The sequence below is a fragment of the Taudactylus pleione genome, unplaced genomic scaffold, assembly GCF_031769625.1.
Source record: "Taudactylus pleione unplaced genomic scaffold, aTauple2 ptg000041l, whole genome shotgun sequence".
NCBI classification, from domain to species: domain Eukaryota; kingdom Metazoa; phylum Chordata; class Amphibia; order Anura; family Myobatrachidae; genus Taudactylus; species Taudactylus pleione.
The window spans coordinates 57,138,297-57,156,343 of record NW_028284443.1 but is presented as its reverse complement, the minus strand read 5'-3'; the positions used below and the strand labels follow the sequence as shown (position 1 = coordinate 57,156,343).

The following is an 18,047-nucleotide window of genomic DNA, read 5'->3' as shown; positions in this document are numbered from 1 at the left end:
AAATTACTTTACTTCACCACTCTCTCTTCACTTCTCCCCAATCCCACTGTAGATATGTAACAGGTCACATTTTTATTGCTACCAGATCAGCCATTGCCCAATATTGGAAGAATCCTAACCCCCCAGCTATTTCAAACATTGTTACCTATGTCCAAAAGAGTTATGACATGAAAACTCTGGGATTTAAATATTCTACTTCTACTTCTTCTCCTTTGGTTAAGTGGAGATTGTGGTTTCAGCATTATTCCTCATTAAGGCCCTCATCGAGCCACCATGTGAGCAGTATACACCTATAATGTTCTGTGGGTTTTAGTTCCCCTGGTTAAGTATTGTTGGAAAACATCTGGTTGCCATTGTTCTCTTTTTTGCTAAACTATATGTTTGATTTTGTATAAACATAGAATGTTTTCATATTTTTATTGTCTCTGGATAATTTCCCCCTTGCTTTTACCACCCCTAATTTTTTTTTTAATATTTATTTTCTCGACTGTTATTGATATGGTTATTATTACCAATTTGTTTTTGTTTATGCTGTTTAATTATTTGTTTTATGCTATATCTATCTGCTGTGAATTGTATTACCATCTATTTAGGCTATATTTTCAATATTTCTAATCAAAATTTTCACGTTAAAAAAGAAAAGCAGGTAGAGAGAGTAATGAGTGAAATAAAGAAAGATAGAAACAGCAAGCAGAAGAGGATTTGCAGTCAAATATAAACAATGGGAAATAAGATATCAGTTATACACAGGATGAGCTTAAAGAGACAGTACATTTATAATGGATGAGTAAAAATAGGAAAACCTATAAAACTCATTATAATAGATAAGAATTTATGAAATAAGAAATATAACTATTTACAGTATATAAAGCAGAGTAATAAAATGATGAAAGGTTGTTAAAAGCTGAACGAGAGTGCAATTTAATGACAGATAAGATTGAACAACAGTTAGAACACTATAGAAAGGGAAGACACATGCAAAAAGAAATGAGTAAGGGAGCAAAAGCAATAATTGGGAGTAAAGCATAGTGAAAGGAATAAAGATCAGAGGAGGCAGAGGCAGCATGAGCTCAATGCTACCAACTTATTACCTACAGCAATGACAACAACTAAAACTGAAGTACATCCAAGGTAGACACTACACACTGCTCCATAACTTCCTAGCACCAGGACTCATCAAGTTATCCTCCTAACATGGAAGTCTACAGATCAAATAAGAAGCACCAATTCAGACTTATGTACTTTTCAAAAACATACAGAGTAGTACCAAGGTCATGGCCTGGTGAATTTTTCTCTAAATACTTTTCTATTAAAAGTGGATAGAAAAAGACACTGTGAACACCACCAAAGACATTATTTTCCTCCCACAGTGTTTGCACACACTAGACTCAATGCTGATCTTGTGCTTCCCTTGCAGCAGGTAACCAAATTCAAATATAGCGGCAGTACCTGTAATTATCACCTGGCTGGAGCCAAGAACATGCACAGTAATTACCAGTATCCCAACAAGCATGGTAACTGTAATTATAGTGTCAGTGCCACTATCTGTACTTGTCATCACAATCCGTCTACAGACAAGAACTAATACTTTACCTCTAATTATTCACTGTCTGGAGGTATGAACTAGCACAGTTCCAATTCCACAACTCCACAAACCCAGGAACTACTAATGTACTAGAAATCACTAGCTGCCCAAGGAGAGGAAATAAAGCTGTACCTCTAATTATCAAATGCATGTAAGTGCTCACTAAAGAAGGGAACTAGCACAGTATCTGTAATGGTCACCTCTGCCTGGATCTAGTAGTTAGATCAGTGCCTAGACAGATGAACATATAGATTGTAAGATTGCGAGCAGGGCCCTCTTACCTTTATGTCTGTCTTTTACAACCCAGTCTTGTTCTATTAATGTTGATTCAAATTGTAAAGCGCAACGGAATATGCTGCGCTATATAAGAAACTGTTAATAAATAAATAATAAATATATCCCCACCACCAGCTATAATTGTTACTCTGCTCCCTTATTGTCCGGGAGAGGATGTTCGAATATATGACACCACATTGGAGCAACACTGTGGGCTATATTTACGAAGTGGTGGCATGTGGAGCTGAAAATTTACAGCGGCACTGACATTCAGTGTAAAGCACGCCGGGTGTAAATATAGCCCTGTGTCTGTACTGGATAACAGAATGTAACTATAACAAAACTATTTGAACAGAACAGTTTCAAACATGATACAAGAATAAGACAAGTTCCAACATACTGTATACTTCTGCTGGACAAACTAAAACAAATAGTGCTACAAACACCAGAGTAGGCTTATTTAGGGAAGGTCAATTTACCTTCAGTGTTCAGTCTTTTGCTTATACATCATATCATAGTCCCTCAATGTACAGATCAGTGGAATATGTTGGTATTTTATAAACAAAATAGAGGAAGAATTCCAAGTAAAATTCCCGTAAGCAAATTGTAGGCACAATGGGTGTAGAGTCCCTCGGTTTTGTAAAGTTTGTTTACATATAAGTAATTATTGTGTCTTTATTACAGTAATATACATACTGTTTTATTTTTAGCATAACATATTTGATAATTTAGTACTGTTATACACATTGATTATCCCTGATTGTCCCTATACTTATCCCTTTAAAATGTCTCTTTAACCCCCATCAAAAAAGAAAATTCCTTTAAAAGTGTCTTATTATTGGGTCTTGTCTCTCTCTCTATATCAAAGTTATTCTCTCAGAAAGTCACTTTTGATCACTACCTGGTAAGTACATCACAACGACAATAAGTAAAAAAAAAAAACTTTTACTTACAGTATACTCGTTAAAACAAAACCATTTCACGATCACATACCTCCTAAAACCCCTCTCATCCATTCCTTATATATGAGTCAATTCTCTTTAAGTATAAAGTGCAATAATATATAAGCAATAGAAACGCAAAGAAATAAAATTGAAACAAAGTATCATTATTAGCACAATAGCAGTGTAATAACAGTTATATTTCTCTGATAAAAACGGACCAAACGGAGATTGAGATTATGGGCCTGACTATGCAGGATGTTGGACCTTGTTACAGAGCATACATTCAGAAATGCTCATTTGTTTGGATATATAATTTTAAAGATACAGTGCAAGATAATTATTTATTGACTTTTTTTAACTATTGTTTAATGACATATATTTGTGTCTCTGTTGATGAAACATCTGCAATCTAATAATCTAATTTTATTTTTTATTAGCAGTCTCATGTTCTCTTTTTGTAGTTACATTCCCATTTTTTTGTGAGCACTCAGAAGCTCACATTATGACACTGCAGCTTTAGTCAGTATTATTTATAAAATAATTACCTGCATAATATTTATTGGCATAAGTGATATTGTGTTCTGCCACACCAATAACTATTAGCGCCGGATGTTAGCGGTGTTTTAGTGGTGTGTTCAATACTTATCCATATTACTACTTTGGGGGAACAAGACTGGGACACACAGTGCAATGATTGGGACATTTGACTACAATCCTGAGGGGCTCCCTTCACCACCATTACTGGAGCTAAATACTCTGCAATTAATTACAAATTACTAGGAGGTTATTACTTGTTGGAGTCTAATATTAATGGACTTTATTAAACAGTCTAAACTTTGACTCTGCATATCCTGGGCTATATAGAGATGGTTATTTTGGATATTACTCCAGAGTCAATATTATTACATTTATGTTTGGCATTCCAAAGAAATAAATTTGTTCTTGGCAGGCACTGGAATGTGAATATCTATAAAGCCTCACCAGCATTACAAATAACCGGTCGTCATGACTGACTTTTTATAGTATAGCTTCTTTTGTTATATATTCTTCCTGTTGCATAATTATATGTTGCCAATGTTATATATTACATTAGATTTTTGGTTTTGTTTAGATTTTTATTATTATATAGAGCTGCCATAAGTCCTCCTTGTGTTTGTATTTGCTACAATAACAGTTAAGCCATCAGTTAATTAACTTCCCAAAATGTTCATGCTGGCGATGTGTCATTTCACAAGGAAAAACCTTTTTAGTTCTTAGTATATGCAAAGTAATTTCTCAATAGGTTTTTTTTTGTAAATACTTGAAGACACTTGTAAGGGACAGGTCTGATGGATTTCCTGTGCACGTGAACAGTTAGCTCAGTGTTAGCTGTCTTAATAGTGGCTTAAATGTAATCTGCAATTAGTTCCAGGTTACACTGGATCTATTACCATTGGTGTCAATGCAGATCTGATCTGGACCTTCCTCATTCTAAATGGTTTCAATAATTTAAAAAAGAAAATGTGATACAAATATCTTAGTTAATAACAATAAATGGAAATTGTTGTCTCCCTACCTCTCTCAGCACGGGCAAAAAATGTTTAATCAAATATGGTCAAAAAGGGAAATGTGTTGAAGGCAGTACTTTGAAGTGATTTTACTTTTGTAAACATTGCTATTTGCTACAGAGAAAAGTGCCTACCTATTGTGTATCGCACACATTTTTTTGCCTGTTAGTCTGAATTATGAGGACTAATTTGAGAAGAATAAAACCAAGGTATTGGTACACCTCCCTCGTACCCGAGACTGAATGCTGGGCTATAAATTGAATACAAAGGGACAGTGACCGGCTGTGCCTCTCAGCAGGTAGCACAACGGTCTTACAAAGGAGGAAGTATAAAGTGCTTTCAAGTTACAGTAAGCTCCCCCTCTCTCTTCACTTTTTTTATTTTCTTTGATTCAATGGTCAATTCCTCATAGAAAATAATGTCACCTAACATGATCCAGTCAACAGAAGACATGTCAATCCTCCCATTTTATAATAGACAAAACATTATTTGCTGCCTGAATATCTGTTAGAAAGCGTACAAAGCAACAGTCCATCAAAAGACTTTATATTAAGATTATTCACACAAACCAAAAAATGCATATACAGTACATTCTTTATAAAATAATTATAAAAAGAAAAGAAACACCACAAAGCTTGAATATTTAATTTAATAAAATTATTCATTTGGTGCTCCATGAGATGAGAAACCTTTTAAGACCTATAACTAATTTGGAATCCTATTTAGATACTGTAAATCGCTTGGTGTTCAATTAATCAACAGTATTTGTAGTCACAATCTACAACACCAATTCCATTTTATTTAAATTTTACGCAAGTTAAAATGGAACAGAGATAAAGGTTATACAGAGGACTACAGAGTACAGAGTATCTACTCCAATCTCATCTGCAAACCACAAGTTTCACACATTTTCTGATTTTTCTATTAAATTTCTAGATATAACACTAATACATTCCGGCATGCATAACTTATTCATATAGATGCTATTTCTAATGTGGGCATAGTCAACAAGTTACACCTACAGCCATAATAAGTATGCAGGGTCACACATTACACATCATATTAAGATTTGGGAATGATTTGACATACACTTGAATAACAAATTGAGAAGGAACCATCTCAAATTTATAGTCCTCTCCAGTACTTTGGCCAGAACAGAACATCATTTAGTTGAAATGTCTGTTAATTTCAGAAAATTTTCACCAAATTTGAATTATTGACCCTCTAAAAAGTCAGGACAAGCATTTGGGTACATTCTGAAATGCTTCACTGGAACACAGTAAGGATGATAAAATAAAATGAATGCATGCACATTAAAGTTTATATTAATGTAGTATTTTTACTTCCGTATAGCTGTAAAAAGAAGGCGAGTGGCAGAAATTATTCAAGATGCTATAAAGTTTAAAACTGTACAATTCTGATGTCACACATACATTTTCCATAGGATTTTAATTTTGGGCTATAAAATAATCTGTGAAGTGAAATATATATTGCTTAACAAGCGTTAAGTTATTGTAACATTTTCTCCTGATTAGTTATATACTGCTTGATGAAATACTTCTTGTACACTACTTACTTGTTGATTCAAGTCGTTTGATATCACGAGATGTTTCCAGAAAATACCTCCTTAGGAAAAAGAAAATGATCACAAGAGGAAGCAAGGGAATTAAAATCCATGGAATGACAGCAACTGCAACAGCGATAACACCTAGAATCTGGAGAAACACCTGAAAGAAACAAAGGGAACAAAAATGAACAATTATAATTATATTACTATTTCTAACAAAGCAAAGTCTATCTATATTTAAAATAATCAAATAACTTTCTGTTTCTGGAATTATATAACACAACATAAAAATACATTTACATTATTACATTAGACTAATTTAGTAAAATCTCTATATTTGAAAATAAATCTGATATAATGTGACTATCAGGGCAACCAAAATTAAGAGAAATAAAAACAGGCAATTGTGGTGCTATTGGAAAAAAAACTGAATAGGTGAAAGATCATATAGTAAAATCCTTAAATTTGGAATACATTATACGATGTATCTTGACAGTTGTTCATCGCAGCGTCCCATCTGCAATTCTGCACAGCAGATGGGACGATGCAATGGAGGACGTGGTGCTATTACATGCAGCATGTAACAATACATTGCAAAGTCATACACAATAGATTGTGCAGTATGTATGGCGGGCGCGATATACCGTTACATCGTATCGCACCATTGCTGGGCCGCACCATCGTATGATGTGTACCCAGCTTAAGAATGGTGCACACATCTCCAGATAAAACTACACCAGTGTTTACAAAACATCAAAAGAGCGTTTGGCTACATAAATGTATATTATAAACAAAAGGGATTAGCTTGTCCTCTCCAAAACACAGGGGTGGCAGCTTACATATTTATTTTTACAGTTCTAAAATATTATTGCATACTCATTACTGCAAGCTTATATGTTTTGAACAAAATATGAACAAAATTCCCATGCTGTTATTTGCTAGACGCTGATATCATGTACAATATTGGTAAAACCGAGAGCAGGCATATTTTCTGTCTTGTTTGGATGTTCCCCTCTGTACCTGTGAGATAAATGCATTTGAAATGCAAACTAATAATGGATACCTTCCCAAACTTTGATTATTGAAATCGTGACTTCACACATGCAAAAATGGAATGTGACCTCGGCCAGATAGGCCACGCTGATGTGACGTTTTAGGGGCGTGACCCTGTTTCTCATCACGCAGGGGGTGAGCACAGCACTCTGGCGCTGCAGGGCTGCCCCTAGCCTCCTCCGGTTACTAAATAGATGCTGGTATCCCTTCACAGGTGCTCTGCAACAGAGCAGTGGTGACAGTGTCCCCCAGCCTCCCAACGGCCACTACAGCCCAGGGGTGGGCCAGCGGGACACTGCCTGAAAAACAGGACTGTCCCACAGAAATTAGGAGGGCTGGATGGAATGCATATATGCCAGTGTAGGAATTTGCAGAGATTTGTGATCCCTTGACGACGGGCTGCAAGCATAAATGTTTTGCTCACAATATCAACAAAATCACCATGATTTCCATTTGTTACTGTAGATACACACAGATTTGCAGTATGTTAGCACTAATTTCAAAAGTCTTTCTGTTTTGTATACTCAGGTCACTGCCATTTTGGCAAGAAGTAGCAAATACATACTATCTGCCCTTTCCTATTAAATGTCAAAACACATACTGCTGCCTAAAAGGAATATAGGGATTGCAGCCCCTGGTTAGGCAATCTGTCTGTCTATATATATACATATACGTATATATACTGTATATATACGTAGCTCTGGTAATCTATCATCTTATTCCAAAAAAGGTTACCCGCTATCATATTCCAAATTGGATTGGTGGTTGTAGGCTTTTCTAAGAGATTTCTAGGTAGCAGACTTTATATATTACAATGAAGCCTGGATAAACAATATTCATATTATGGGCCTGATTGAGACCTGTTCGCTATCTGCGTACGCTCGCTAGATGCGTATGCAAATTTGTCAAAGTAACGCCACGGGAAGTGATCGCTCGCCAAGGCATAAGCACGCCCACCATGTCTTAGCGAGCGTCCACTTTGTGTATGCGTACGCCCAATTGCACAGGCAGAGCCGCCCACCAGCAACACGTCATCTCCAGGAAGTGTATTAAAACATTGGTACATCGAACACCATCGGATGTGAACACAGTGCTTGAGATAGCTTTACCCTACCGCAAGCATAGCGAGGAAATCAATGTAAAAAAAGGCAAGTGACGTGTGCTATGACGCTGCCTGTTAATTATGCACTCCTCTAAAACGGCGTTGAAACACTCAGGCACGCCTGTGTTCGCATCTCCAACCCCCCGTTTTTAGTGTCCTGCCCCTGTTGCCACCCACTAACGGCCTCTCCTGTCATCCATTAACCTGGGCTGCCTTAGCTTGGCGAGCGGGTTGCGATCACAGTGTGTAGTTCGCGCACACACAGAACGAAGCGTACGCATGCGCGTACACAGAACATCGGGCCGCTTGCGAACGCACAGCGCGAGCGAGCGGCTCTGAATCAGGCCCTATGTGCCTTAAAAGGCCAGCAATATTATTTATATTCAACCAGTCTGGTTGAATATAAATAATATTGCTGGCATAATAAGGCACATAATATGAATATTCTTTATCCAGGCTTCTTTGTATCTTGAAACTTAGGTGTATATTGCAGAATATCACTACTAGGAGCAGCTTAACACTATTTTGGAACTTTCTATATATATGCACCTGAATTGTATATTCAAATCGTATATATTTTCTGTGACTTTATATATTATCAGGCAATGTACAAACATTTATTGTTCGTTGAAACACAGGCCACAATTTAGCCTCTATTTGTCCTCTTGAACAGCATTAAACTACTTTAAAAATATTATATTTTAATGATATCTAGTGACATTGTGGAACATTCTTTGAGATGGAAAGTCTCCATTTCTTATAAGAGTGGACTGGTTTCAAAAGCACATGCACGTCAGAGTGAAGGCATAATTTTTAGCACACTGTCCATGATGCACACAGCAGTCTCATTAAAGAGTTGGAGGAAAGCTTCACCTGTTAGAACTCTGCTTTCTGTCATGTTGCCTGGCAGTATCCATTCCCTGCAGGGCCAGATTAACAATGGCCCGGATGGAGCTACAGCTCCAGGCCTCCACATAAAAATAGGCCCATTGTCATGACAACATCATGTTGACTGGCCATCTGCTCTCCACACGGTCAGCCATAAATCATAAGTAGTAAAATTGTATTTCTATTTACCTCACAAAATGAAGGATTTTTTTCCTTTTACATATTTATGGAGACATTGGAGCAGAGAGTATAGAGGGTACACGCCCACATGGCACTGGCCACACCCACACAGCACTGGTCATGCCTCCTCTGCTTCTCATAATAGGCCCTTTGGTCATTTTCAGCTCCAGGCCCATGTGGCCATCAATCCGGCCCTGATTCCCTGTGAGCAGGGGTCGCAAAGCTATAAAGGGTTATATGAGCTGCAGTTCTGCAAAGTTTCCAGAGATGCTGTTGTTCCAAGTTTGTTCTGCGGCCATGGGTCAGGTGGTTACTACTAATCATCATTTAAACCTGACACCTGCCTATTGTAGTTAGCTTGGTCCCAGCACTCATTGCTGGGTCATTAATGTTTCGTGTGCTGGACTTTTGATTTGTGAGCTTCTGTGATCTGCCTTGCTTAAACCTTTGGATGCCTTTTCCTGCGTATACTTGTTTTGCTATTAACTCCTGTCTAATTGTGCCTGCAAATAGAGGAACTTCTACTACTGACCAGGTTACTATCCTTTGTTTATTTATTTATCAGTCTGGGACTTTATTGGTTTCTGCCACTTGCTACCATTCTGAACACTGAGTTATTTGCTGCAGTTATCTGCTTTGTGCATATTCTCCTACTCCTACTGTTTCCCTTGTGTCAGAATCCCAGTGTATATTCAGGACTCACAGTATTTACTTTTTGTATCTTCATTGATAAGTGTAATCCCAGGGGGTTCATAACACTGCCCCCTTCCATTCTCTCACTGGCTGTCCAGACCAAGCCTCACTTCTCCAACCAGGCAAGAGAGATGGGTAAAATGGATGATGGAGGTAAAAGGAATGGGTGAGGGGTGAAGGGAAAAAAGCAAATACATATAGGGAAGCTATAACTACTGATGCTGTGAAACAGGGAGTAGAAAATTGAATTAGGAAGATGAAGGGAGTGAATAAGGTAAGGAGATGAATGAGGGGGGTAGTAGAATCAGATGTAGAGGGACTGGAAAGTGAATGAGGGAGGATGTAAAAATGTTTAGGCTGGTGTTGAGGCAGGAGAAAGCAATGTAGGCAGATAATAAATGGTGAATGAAATGAGGTGGTTACAGAGGGAGTGGTAAAGGGAATGAGATGGGTACAAAGTATGAGTTGTGGGGGTAGGGAATTAAACATATTGATGTTAGTGAAGAAGGAGGAGTTAAGGAAATCTGGCAAGTAAAGAACGTATAACAAAGAGGACCACAACGGCTCCCTCTACCGGATACTGAGACGGGACAGATATATAATAGAAGAGAACAGGAGTACCGGTTAGAATATTGATGCAAGGCAAGATGGAGCAGGCTGAAGTGACCCGATCGGCTATTTTTCAGCAGGAACAAGCACCTTTCATTAACTATGATGTAATGTTCTGGGCCAAGATGTATTTTCCTTAAGATACATTTTATTTTAAAGGCCCTTTGATTGCCTGCTTTTCTAAATCATGCTTGGTTATCGGAGAGGCAAAAACTTAAAGGATTGGTTGGTGCACAATAACGTTTCGCTTGAAAAACAGGATTCTGGAACTCATTTTCTATCTAAGAAACAGGGATGTTACAAATGTATTGGGTGTACCACATGCAGGTACATGGAAACAGGACCAGAGGTGGTACATTCTCTCTCTGGAAAACGTATCCCGATAAAACATGTTTTAAACTGTACCAGCAAATATATTGTATACATCATTCACTGCCCCTGTGGCTTGGCCTATACAGGGAAGACAACCTGTACAGCAAGAGTTAGAATGGCACAGCACCGCACAGCCATCAAACAAGCATTGGAGGACAAAGACACTGACCAACCTGTGGCCCGACATTTCCGTGACCTACGACATCCACTTGGTACTGTATCTTACAAAATCATAGACCATGTACCAGTATCCAAAAGAGGAGGCGACAGAGAAAAACAACTACTACAATTGGAAACCACCTGGATACACCAAATGAATACTGTAACACCTGGCGGACTGAACGAGAATTTATCTTTCTCTTGTTTTTTTTACTTTCTTTCCACAGGATGGTGTTCAGGTAACACCACTGACATGGAGTCATTTATATGGTCCTCCTTGTAGAAGAGTAGACACCATCTAGAATTCCTGGGCGGCTGTACTAGTCATTTTTCTTATCTTCTGACTTGTTGTCTATTACATTCTTTCTGAGGGTTAGCATGAAAGTTTGGTGATATGTTGATCATTGCCCCATCTTACAACCATACTTACGCTGAAAGTGCCCGATCTCGTCTGATCTTGGAAGCAAAACAGTGTTTGGCCTGGTTAGTAATAGGGAGGATGACCACCTAGGAATACCAGGTGTTGTAATTCATCCTAGGGAGTATACTGATAGCACCATTCTTGCTATTTACCTGTATCGATTTTCTATTTTTCTTTTCTTATCACATTTTGTTTCATTTTTCCTCCTACTTATCAGCCACCAGGAACACATGTAGACATATGACTCCAATATGTTGTTTCTCAGTAGATCATTTCTAACACTAGATCCTTCCTTTATTATTCTTGATTCATTATATTTAATATTTTTTCTAGCTTTATATTAGACCACTCCATGCTCCGGGGAATACAGCTTATTCCGGTCTTCCATTTGGTTCATTTATCCTTTTAGAAGTGTATGTACATGTGTACATATTCATTGATGTGTGTGTATATGTATATCACACCTGCCTCATTCGTAATTATATTGAGCAGTCATTTCAATTGCTCATTTTCTTCTACATCCGTTTATTTACAGAGATGTTGCTTTGTTCTTTTCATAGCACAATTTCTCTCCATTTAATATATATCTTTTTTTATTCGCAGTATACTTATCACATTCTGTTCCTTTCAGTGGTACTTTGATTATTAATCTTCTTATGTATATGTTATTTGTGTTAATGTGTTCATTATGTGTATTTTACATTGATGTATTCCTGTATATTTCTCTCTCACACCTGTATGGCACATCACTCACTGCAGTCATCACCAATTTTTACTAGTGATACACCTAGTTGCATCATACACTAACTTATGTATCACCGACTATCTGTTAATAGAGTACAGCCATTTATACAGCCGTTCTCCTTCTTTTTTTTTCACATTATACATGTATCCTTCACATAGATCACTCCCCCTCCTTGTTACCCGGGTGACAGCGTCAAGCCACAAGTGTTACACGCCTGACGACAGGACACCAGCGTCCTCACGCCGGCTGCACGCTGATGACATCAGATGCCTGGCGCCCAGAGCGAGGAAGGAACACGCGACACGCCACACCATCAAAACATGTTCTATAAAGGTATGTAATTCTCTCTTTTCACTTTGTGTTCTTGATAAAAGTCTCCTTACTGAAACGTTGGACTGAACTACCCCAGTGTGGTATCATTCGTTCTATTTTTAGACCTGCGCGTGCCGCTGCCACTACTCACCTCACATCACTCAACCTATATATAGATATATATATATATATATATATATATATAATTGTTTCTCTATAGCTCCACTCACAGTTCCTGAACCTGCTTTTCTGTAAAAATTGCCCTGTATATATATATATATATATATATACCTCAATAATCCCTGATAAAGCTGTGACAAGCAAAACATGTTGGGTGACATTTTGTGGAGATTTCCTGGCACTTACCAGGTGCTTGAACTACAATTTGGGTGAGGTTGGATGACTGTGAACACCGAGGACAAATGTTCAGTGATATGCAAAGTTGTATGACAAGTTTGTTTCCTTTGTTGTAAGGATATGTAATCCATTGTTTTATCATTACTAACATACATTTACTATACAATGTATGACATGTTGGCCTTTTGTGATGCATTGGGTACAGTTTAATGGTATAATTGGTTTTAAGAGGAGGAAAATATCTCAATATGAGGCATCAACATTAAGGATACTTCAGATACTCTAAACAAATATTAAAGTTTTATTATTTATGCAGAACAAATATTTTATAATTGATTATGAGAATTTTCTAAAGATACTATGGGGTAAATTTACTAAAGTGAGAGTTTTAGAATTGGAGATGTTGCCCATAGCAACAGATTCTAGCTATTATCTTCTAGAAGGTGCTAGTTAAATGATTATGATTGGTTGCTATGGGCAACTTCTCCACTTTCTTCAAGATTTTATAAATCTAACATGTACTGTACCTGCTGAAATCATGGATTTTTGTTATTGCTATTTGGCCATGGATACATTATAAAACTGATACCAATATTTCTGTGGAGACTGTGGGGGGAGGATTCAATTAATTTGTTCACCCCGACCAAATCTGCGTGGCAGCCGCCATGCTTTACGGCAGCTGCCGCGCTTTACCATGCGCTCTACCATAGGGTAGCGAGCACTTTTGTGCGAATCGGGCATTTGGTCAGCCAGACAAAGGGTGCAAGATGGGCTGCTGTTGCTGGCATTTAAAATTTGCACCCTTTACCGACAATTTAATTCTCCCCTTTGGTACAATATAGTATTGTATACTTCCTAAGGATATTAAACAGCACAGACAGTGTAATAGTTAGCATTACTGTCTCACAGCACTGAAGTCGTGGGTTCGATTCCCACTGCCACCCTAACGGTGTGAAGTTTGTATATTCTCCCTGTGCTTGCGTGGGTTTCCTCCGGGTACTCCGGTTTCCTACCACACTAAAAAATATACTGGAAAATTAACCCTAGTGTGTATGTGTGCATGTGGTAGGGAATATAGATTGTACGCTCCATTAGGGCAGAGACTGATGTGTATGGCCAGATATTCTCTGTAACGCGCTGCGGAATACGTGTGCGCTATATAAATAACTGGTAATAAATAATAATAATAATAAACAGAATGAGGAATGTCTCTAAGAGGACTGGTTATATACCTTTGCTCTACAGAAGAAAGCATGTTAAACTACATAAAATGTCAGTATTTCTAATGAATACTGATGACATCAGATCTCACTTCTACCTCTTATTGCAGAATATGATACATATATTCGTGTTAAATATGTATTTGATAAAGATAAATACAGAGGCAGTTCCTAAAGGGAATGTGATAATTATGATTTTGTTTGATGCCTACATAAAAAGTATAATTTAATTACCAAGCCAAGGACTGCAGACAGCTAATTGGCAAGAGAGATGCAACATGTTAAAACAACCTTTACTGAACAGTATATCATCTCTATTGAAACTATAAACTACTTTAAAAGCATAACTCTCTATATCAATTTTAGCTCATCAATCATCTAATCTGAATTTACTAAAAATAATTAACCAAAGAAAATTGCAAATCTACAACCCAAATAACATACGTAGCTTCTTCAAGTCTACAACAAAGATAGCAGAAGTGATAGTGTTAAAATGATAGCCTCATTTAGTCCCTGAGTGCTTCGATTAGCCTCTTTTTAACGTTTAATGGCACCATTGTCGCTCTCATGCTGAGAATGACAAATTAGGCCTTTGACTAGAAGCAGAGCAGGCTCCAAGGATTTCAAACTGATTAACTGCCACAGCTCTTCTGTCCTTTGTGATCTTGTTTTTGGGAAACTTTTTCAGGCTAAAGTAGCAGAATCAGAGGCGACTGTTGACCGAACCATTTTTCATGTAGATTAACCACACAAAACAATTATGTTATTTTAGGATACGGAACGTAAATGTAAAAAATGGCCACAAAAATGTTCTTCTCAGTGATGTAAATGGAAAAGTCAGCGCCGGTTCAGCAGTAAGTGAAATTCACTCTTCTACTTGCAATATTGACCGTGGTTTCATAAAATCTCAGTGATGCAAACAACAAAAAACAACAACCGAAGCCCTCAGGTTTGTTAAAAAGAAAAGTCACACACACAAAACAGATCACTAAAAGAAACAAAATGACAACGTCATTGTTACCACAAAATTCCTTTTACACACTTTCCCTGACATTTCCACACAATAAAATGCAAGGGTCAGTGGTAGTGAAACAAGGCACAGCAGTTCCAGCCTTTTGCTCCTATGCAAGTGAATGACCTCAGCTATTATTTTTGTCTTAAGCACTTTTTGTTCCCAATGTCCAGATGCAAGAGCTTTTCTCTCCAACAAATAACTGTGGACAGCTCCTTCACATTTCCCTTTCCCTCAGTGTTTTCACTTCATAAAGCTGCAGTCAATGCATTTGTGTGTGGTGAGGAGTGGGAGGGAGGAGATCGGCACATTCACTGGTGGTCTGTGCCATACCCTTCATTGCTGGCTCAAGTAGTCCCAGGATTACGCCTTTGTCTGTGATGAAAGCATCTGAAAAGTCAGTTATTTAAAATTAGTCAAGCTGTTGATTTTAATATAAAGGCTTTTTAGATCTGCTTTCTTTACTAAATCACTAGATGGTACTGAGGGCAGCTGCAGGACACCTCACATGTTCTCCGTGAACTTCCTTCCAAGTTCGTTTTTTTGTGGGGGATTTTTTGTTTTAACTTGGCTCCCTCTGACCACAATTATATTCTAAGGAACGAAAATCATTAAACTTTTCCCTTATGTTACCAAAAGCAAGGTGGTGAGACAATATAATTATAATTATTTAATTTTTTTTAATTAGCATAGTGGTTTGACTACTCACTGAAAATGTATAAAGCACTACAAATCCTCTCTGCGTCTTAGGAGAGACAGCATAGACTTTTTCAAAAGTAAATGGTCGACTGATGTGCATCCGATGTTTCTGCTTTTGTGCATCAGCAGCGGATGTGAGGAGGCATCTCCATGGACAAGATGGCGTCTGAGTCATTAACATATTTTCGCAATTGCACAGCAAGCGAAATCACATGTGAAAAAAATACAAGTTCCCAGAATAATGTGCCTAATGATATTAACCTGTTCCCAAAGAAGTAATGTCTGTGAATACTATGTAATATAAGCTAATACTACAGTCACTAATATATCCATTCAAACATTGAATGACTGGCATGACTGAAATTACCTTTTGTAAATGTCCTGGTAGCACGCAATATGATTTATTTTATTATACTATTGCACACTAAAACAATGAATATTTATTATTTATAGATGAAGTTTGTGTTTTGCAATGTATTCTTATGTTGAAAAATCAGCTTTTTATTGACTTGGCGTAGCTGTGATACACTCATTCAATTTAAAATGTACAGACAAGCTGTCAAAACCGACAAAAGGGTTTGCTTAACACGTACATGAATTTGATAACATGTGCTGCAACTGAGAAGAACATGTTCTAAATATGATGTGAACTATCCCATGTCAAACATCTCTAAACTGAGACCAAAGTTTCATACCCGAGGTCTGAGCGAAATATAAAGAAAAAATCCCTGCCACCACACAGAAGGTTTCAAAGGCTGAAAGTGACCCTAAGTGTACCTCCGCCAAAAAAAACACTTCTTAAATGCAAATCCTCTCAAGAAACGCTCCAATACAAAGAATGAGATGAACCAGTTACGGCATTGTTTATCCAGTTTCACTTGATTCCTCCTGACAACCATTTAAACAATGAATGTTGGGAAATATCCCTCAAAGAATTAGCAACAATGGCAAGGATCAGAGCCTTTATATTTACTTAATACTCTTTAAAAGGGAAAAACTATTTCTTCCTGAAGGGATTAGAGGTTGTCTTATAAAAGACACCTGCAAACAAAACAAATGTCAAACGATCTTTATCATAATTGATACTGCTGTTGTTGAAAGGCAGATCTGCAGTGATACACATTTTCAGTGGGTAACCTGACTTGGTTATAAAAACCACCAGGTAAGCAGCAATGCCTGGCTCTGATTCACTTAGAAAGGCATCAATACTCAGGACATGATTCTGAGTTTGACGCAATGCAAACGGACATGGACAGCTGCATTATTACTTATTACTATTTGATCGCTGCTGCATCTGTGGACCCAGCAGCGGTGCAAAAAATTGCTTATGTCGCAGGCAAAACCATAACAGGACACAATTTCACCCTGTGCTGGCCCCGCCCCGAGCGCCACAACTGCACTAAATAACGTCACACAGAAGGGGGCGTGACTGGCAGCTCCGGTAAGTGCAACTATGACCGGGCATCCTTAGGACGCCTGATTGACTGCAGATACTGTGTAGAGTGCCCTTCTGGAGTGTCCATAGGACGTACCGTGGGTGCTGCAGCAGCAATCCCATCTGTAGGGTGCTGGAGGCATCTGAAGGCTAAAGACACCCATCGCCGGAATTGCAGATCCGAGTGCTGCTTCCAACAACGCAGCATCAGGTCACCATCGGGCGTCTTAGTAAGCCTAAGTTTACTCAGAATGGCCGCTGGAACTCCTCTGCCGGGGCCAGAAAATCTGTGTTGGAAGACGATGACGCTGGCCTCAACATGTCTGCGTATCGGTGTCACCACCCCTGCCCCTCCCCAAACAGCGGAAGCATGTTGATCTTGTTACGGCTAAGAGGGCACTGCGAGCGATCTCGCAGACAATGATCACCACTTGTGGAGTACAGATTATGCACATGTGCTGATCGGTCACCTTCGTCTAAATAAGGTCCATAATCGCACCGCTGTTTTTGTGTCCACAAACATGTATGGGTGCCTGAGGCTCCCCGCCCAAAGTACAATGAGTACCTGTGCTCACAGCCTAGGCTGATAGTGACAATATCAAGAGAACAAAGAGCGTGTAGAGTGCCCCCTCCCCACCACCATAAAAATGTCTCTACTTAAATAAACACTTCCCAAAACTAAGTCACTTTTTTCAATGTATTGCTAACCTAGATCCAAGTGGACCTGCTTCTTACTTTGAGGCATACAATCCACAGGGAGCAGCTAAACCTACACTATGACCAATCAGATCAATGTTTTTCTGTTTGGTTACAATACCTGTCTCTGCGCCTCTTGTTCTAGGAACAGAAAGTAGGTGTCTACAGAGTAATT

The 18,047-nt window shown here is 38.2% G+C and overlaps 1 protein-coding gene and 1 pseudogene across 4 annotated transcripts in view; one reads left to right on the top strand and one right to left on the bottom strand.

The window, feature by feature from the left end:
- Nucleotides 1-18,047, bottom strand: part of ABCC4 (ATP binding cassette subfamily C member 4 (PEL blood group)) — a 392,497-nt gene that overhangs the window by 104,264 nt on the left and 270,186 nt on the right. For all 4 annotated transcript variants that reach the window (XM_088458987.1, XM_088458994.1, XM_088458999.1 and 1 more), the window contains one exon: nt 5,929-6,079. In XM_088458987.1, coding sequence (XP_088315113.1) covers nt 5,929-6,079 — 151 coding nt within the window. The remainder of the gene's footprint in view (nt 1-5,928; nt 6,080-18,047) is intronic.
- LOC148538202 (5S ribosomal RNA) lies at nt 11,388-11,507 on the top strand (annotated as a pseudogene).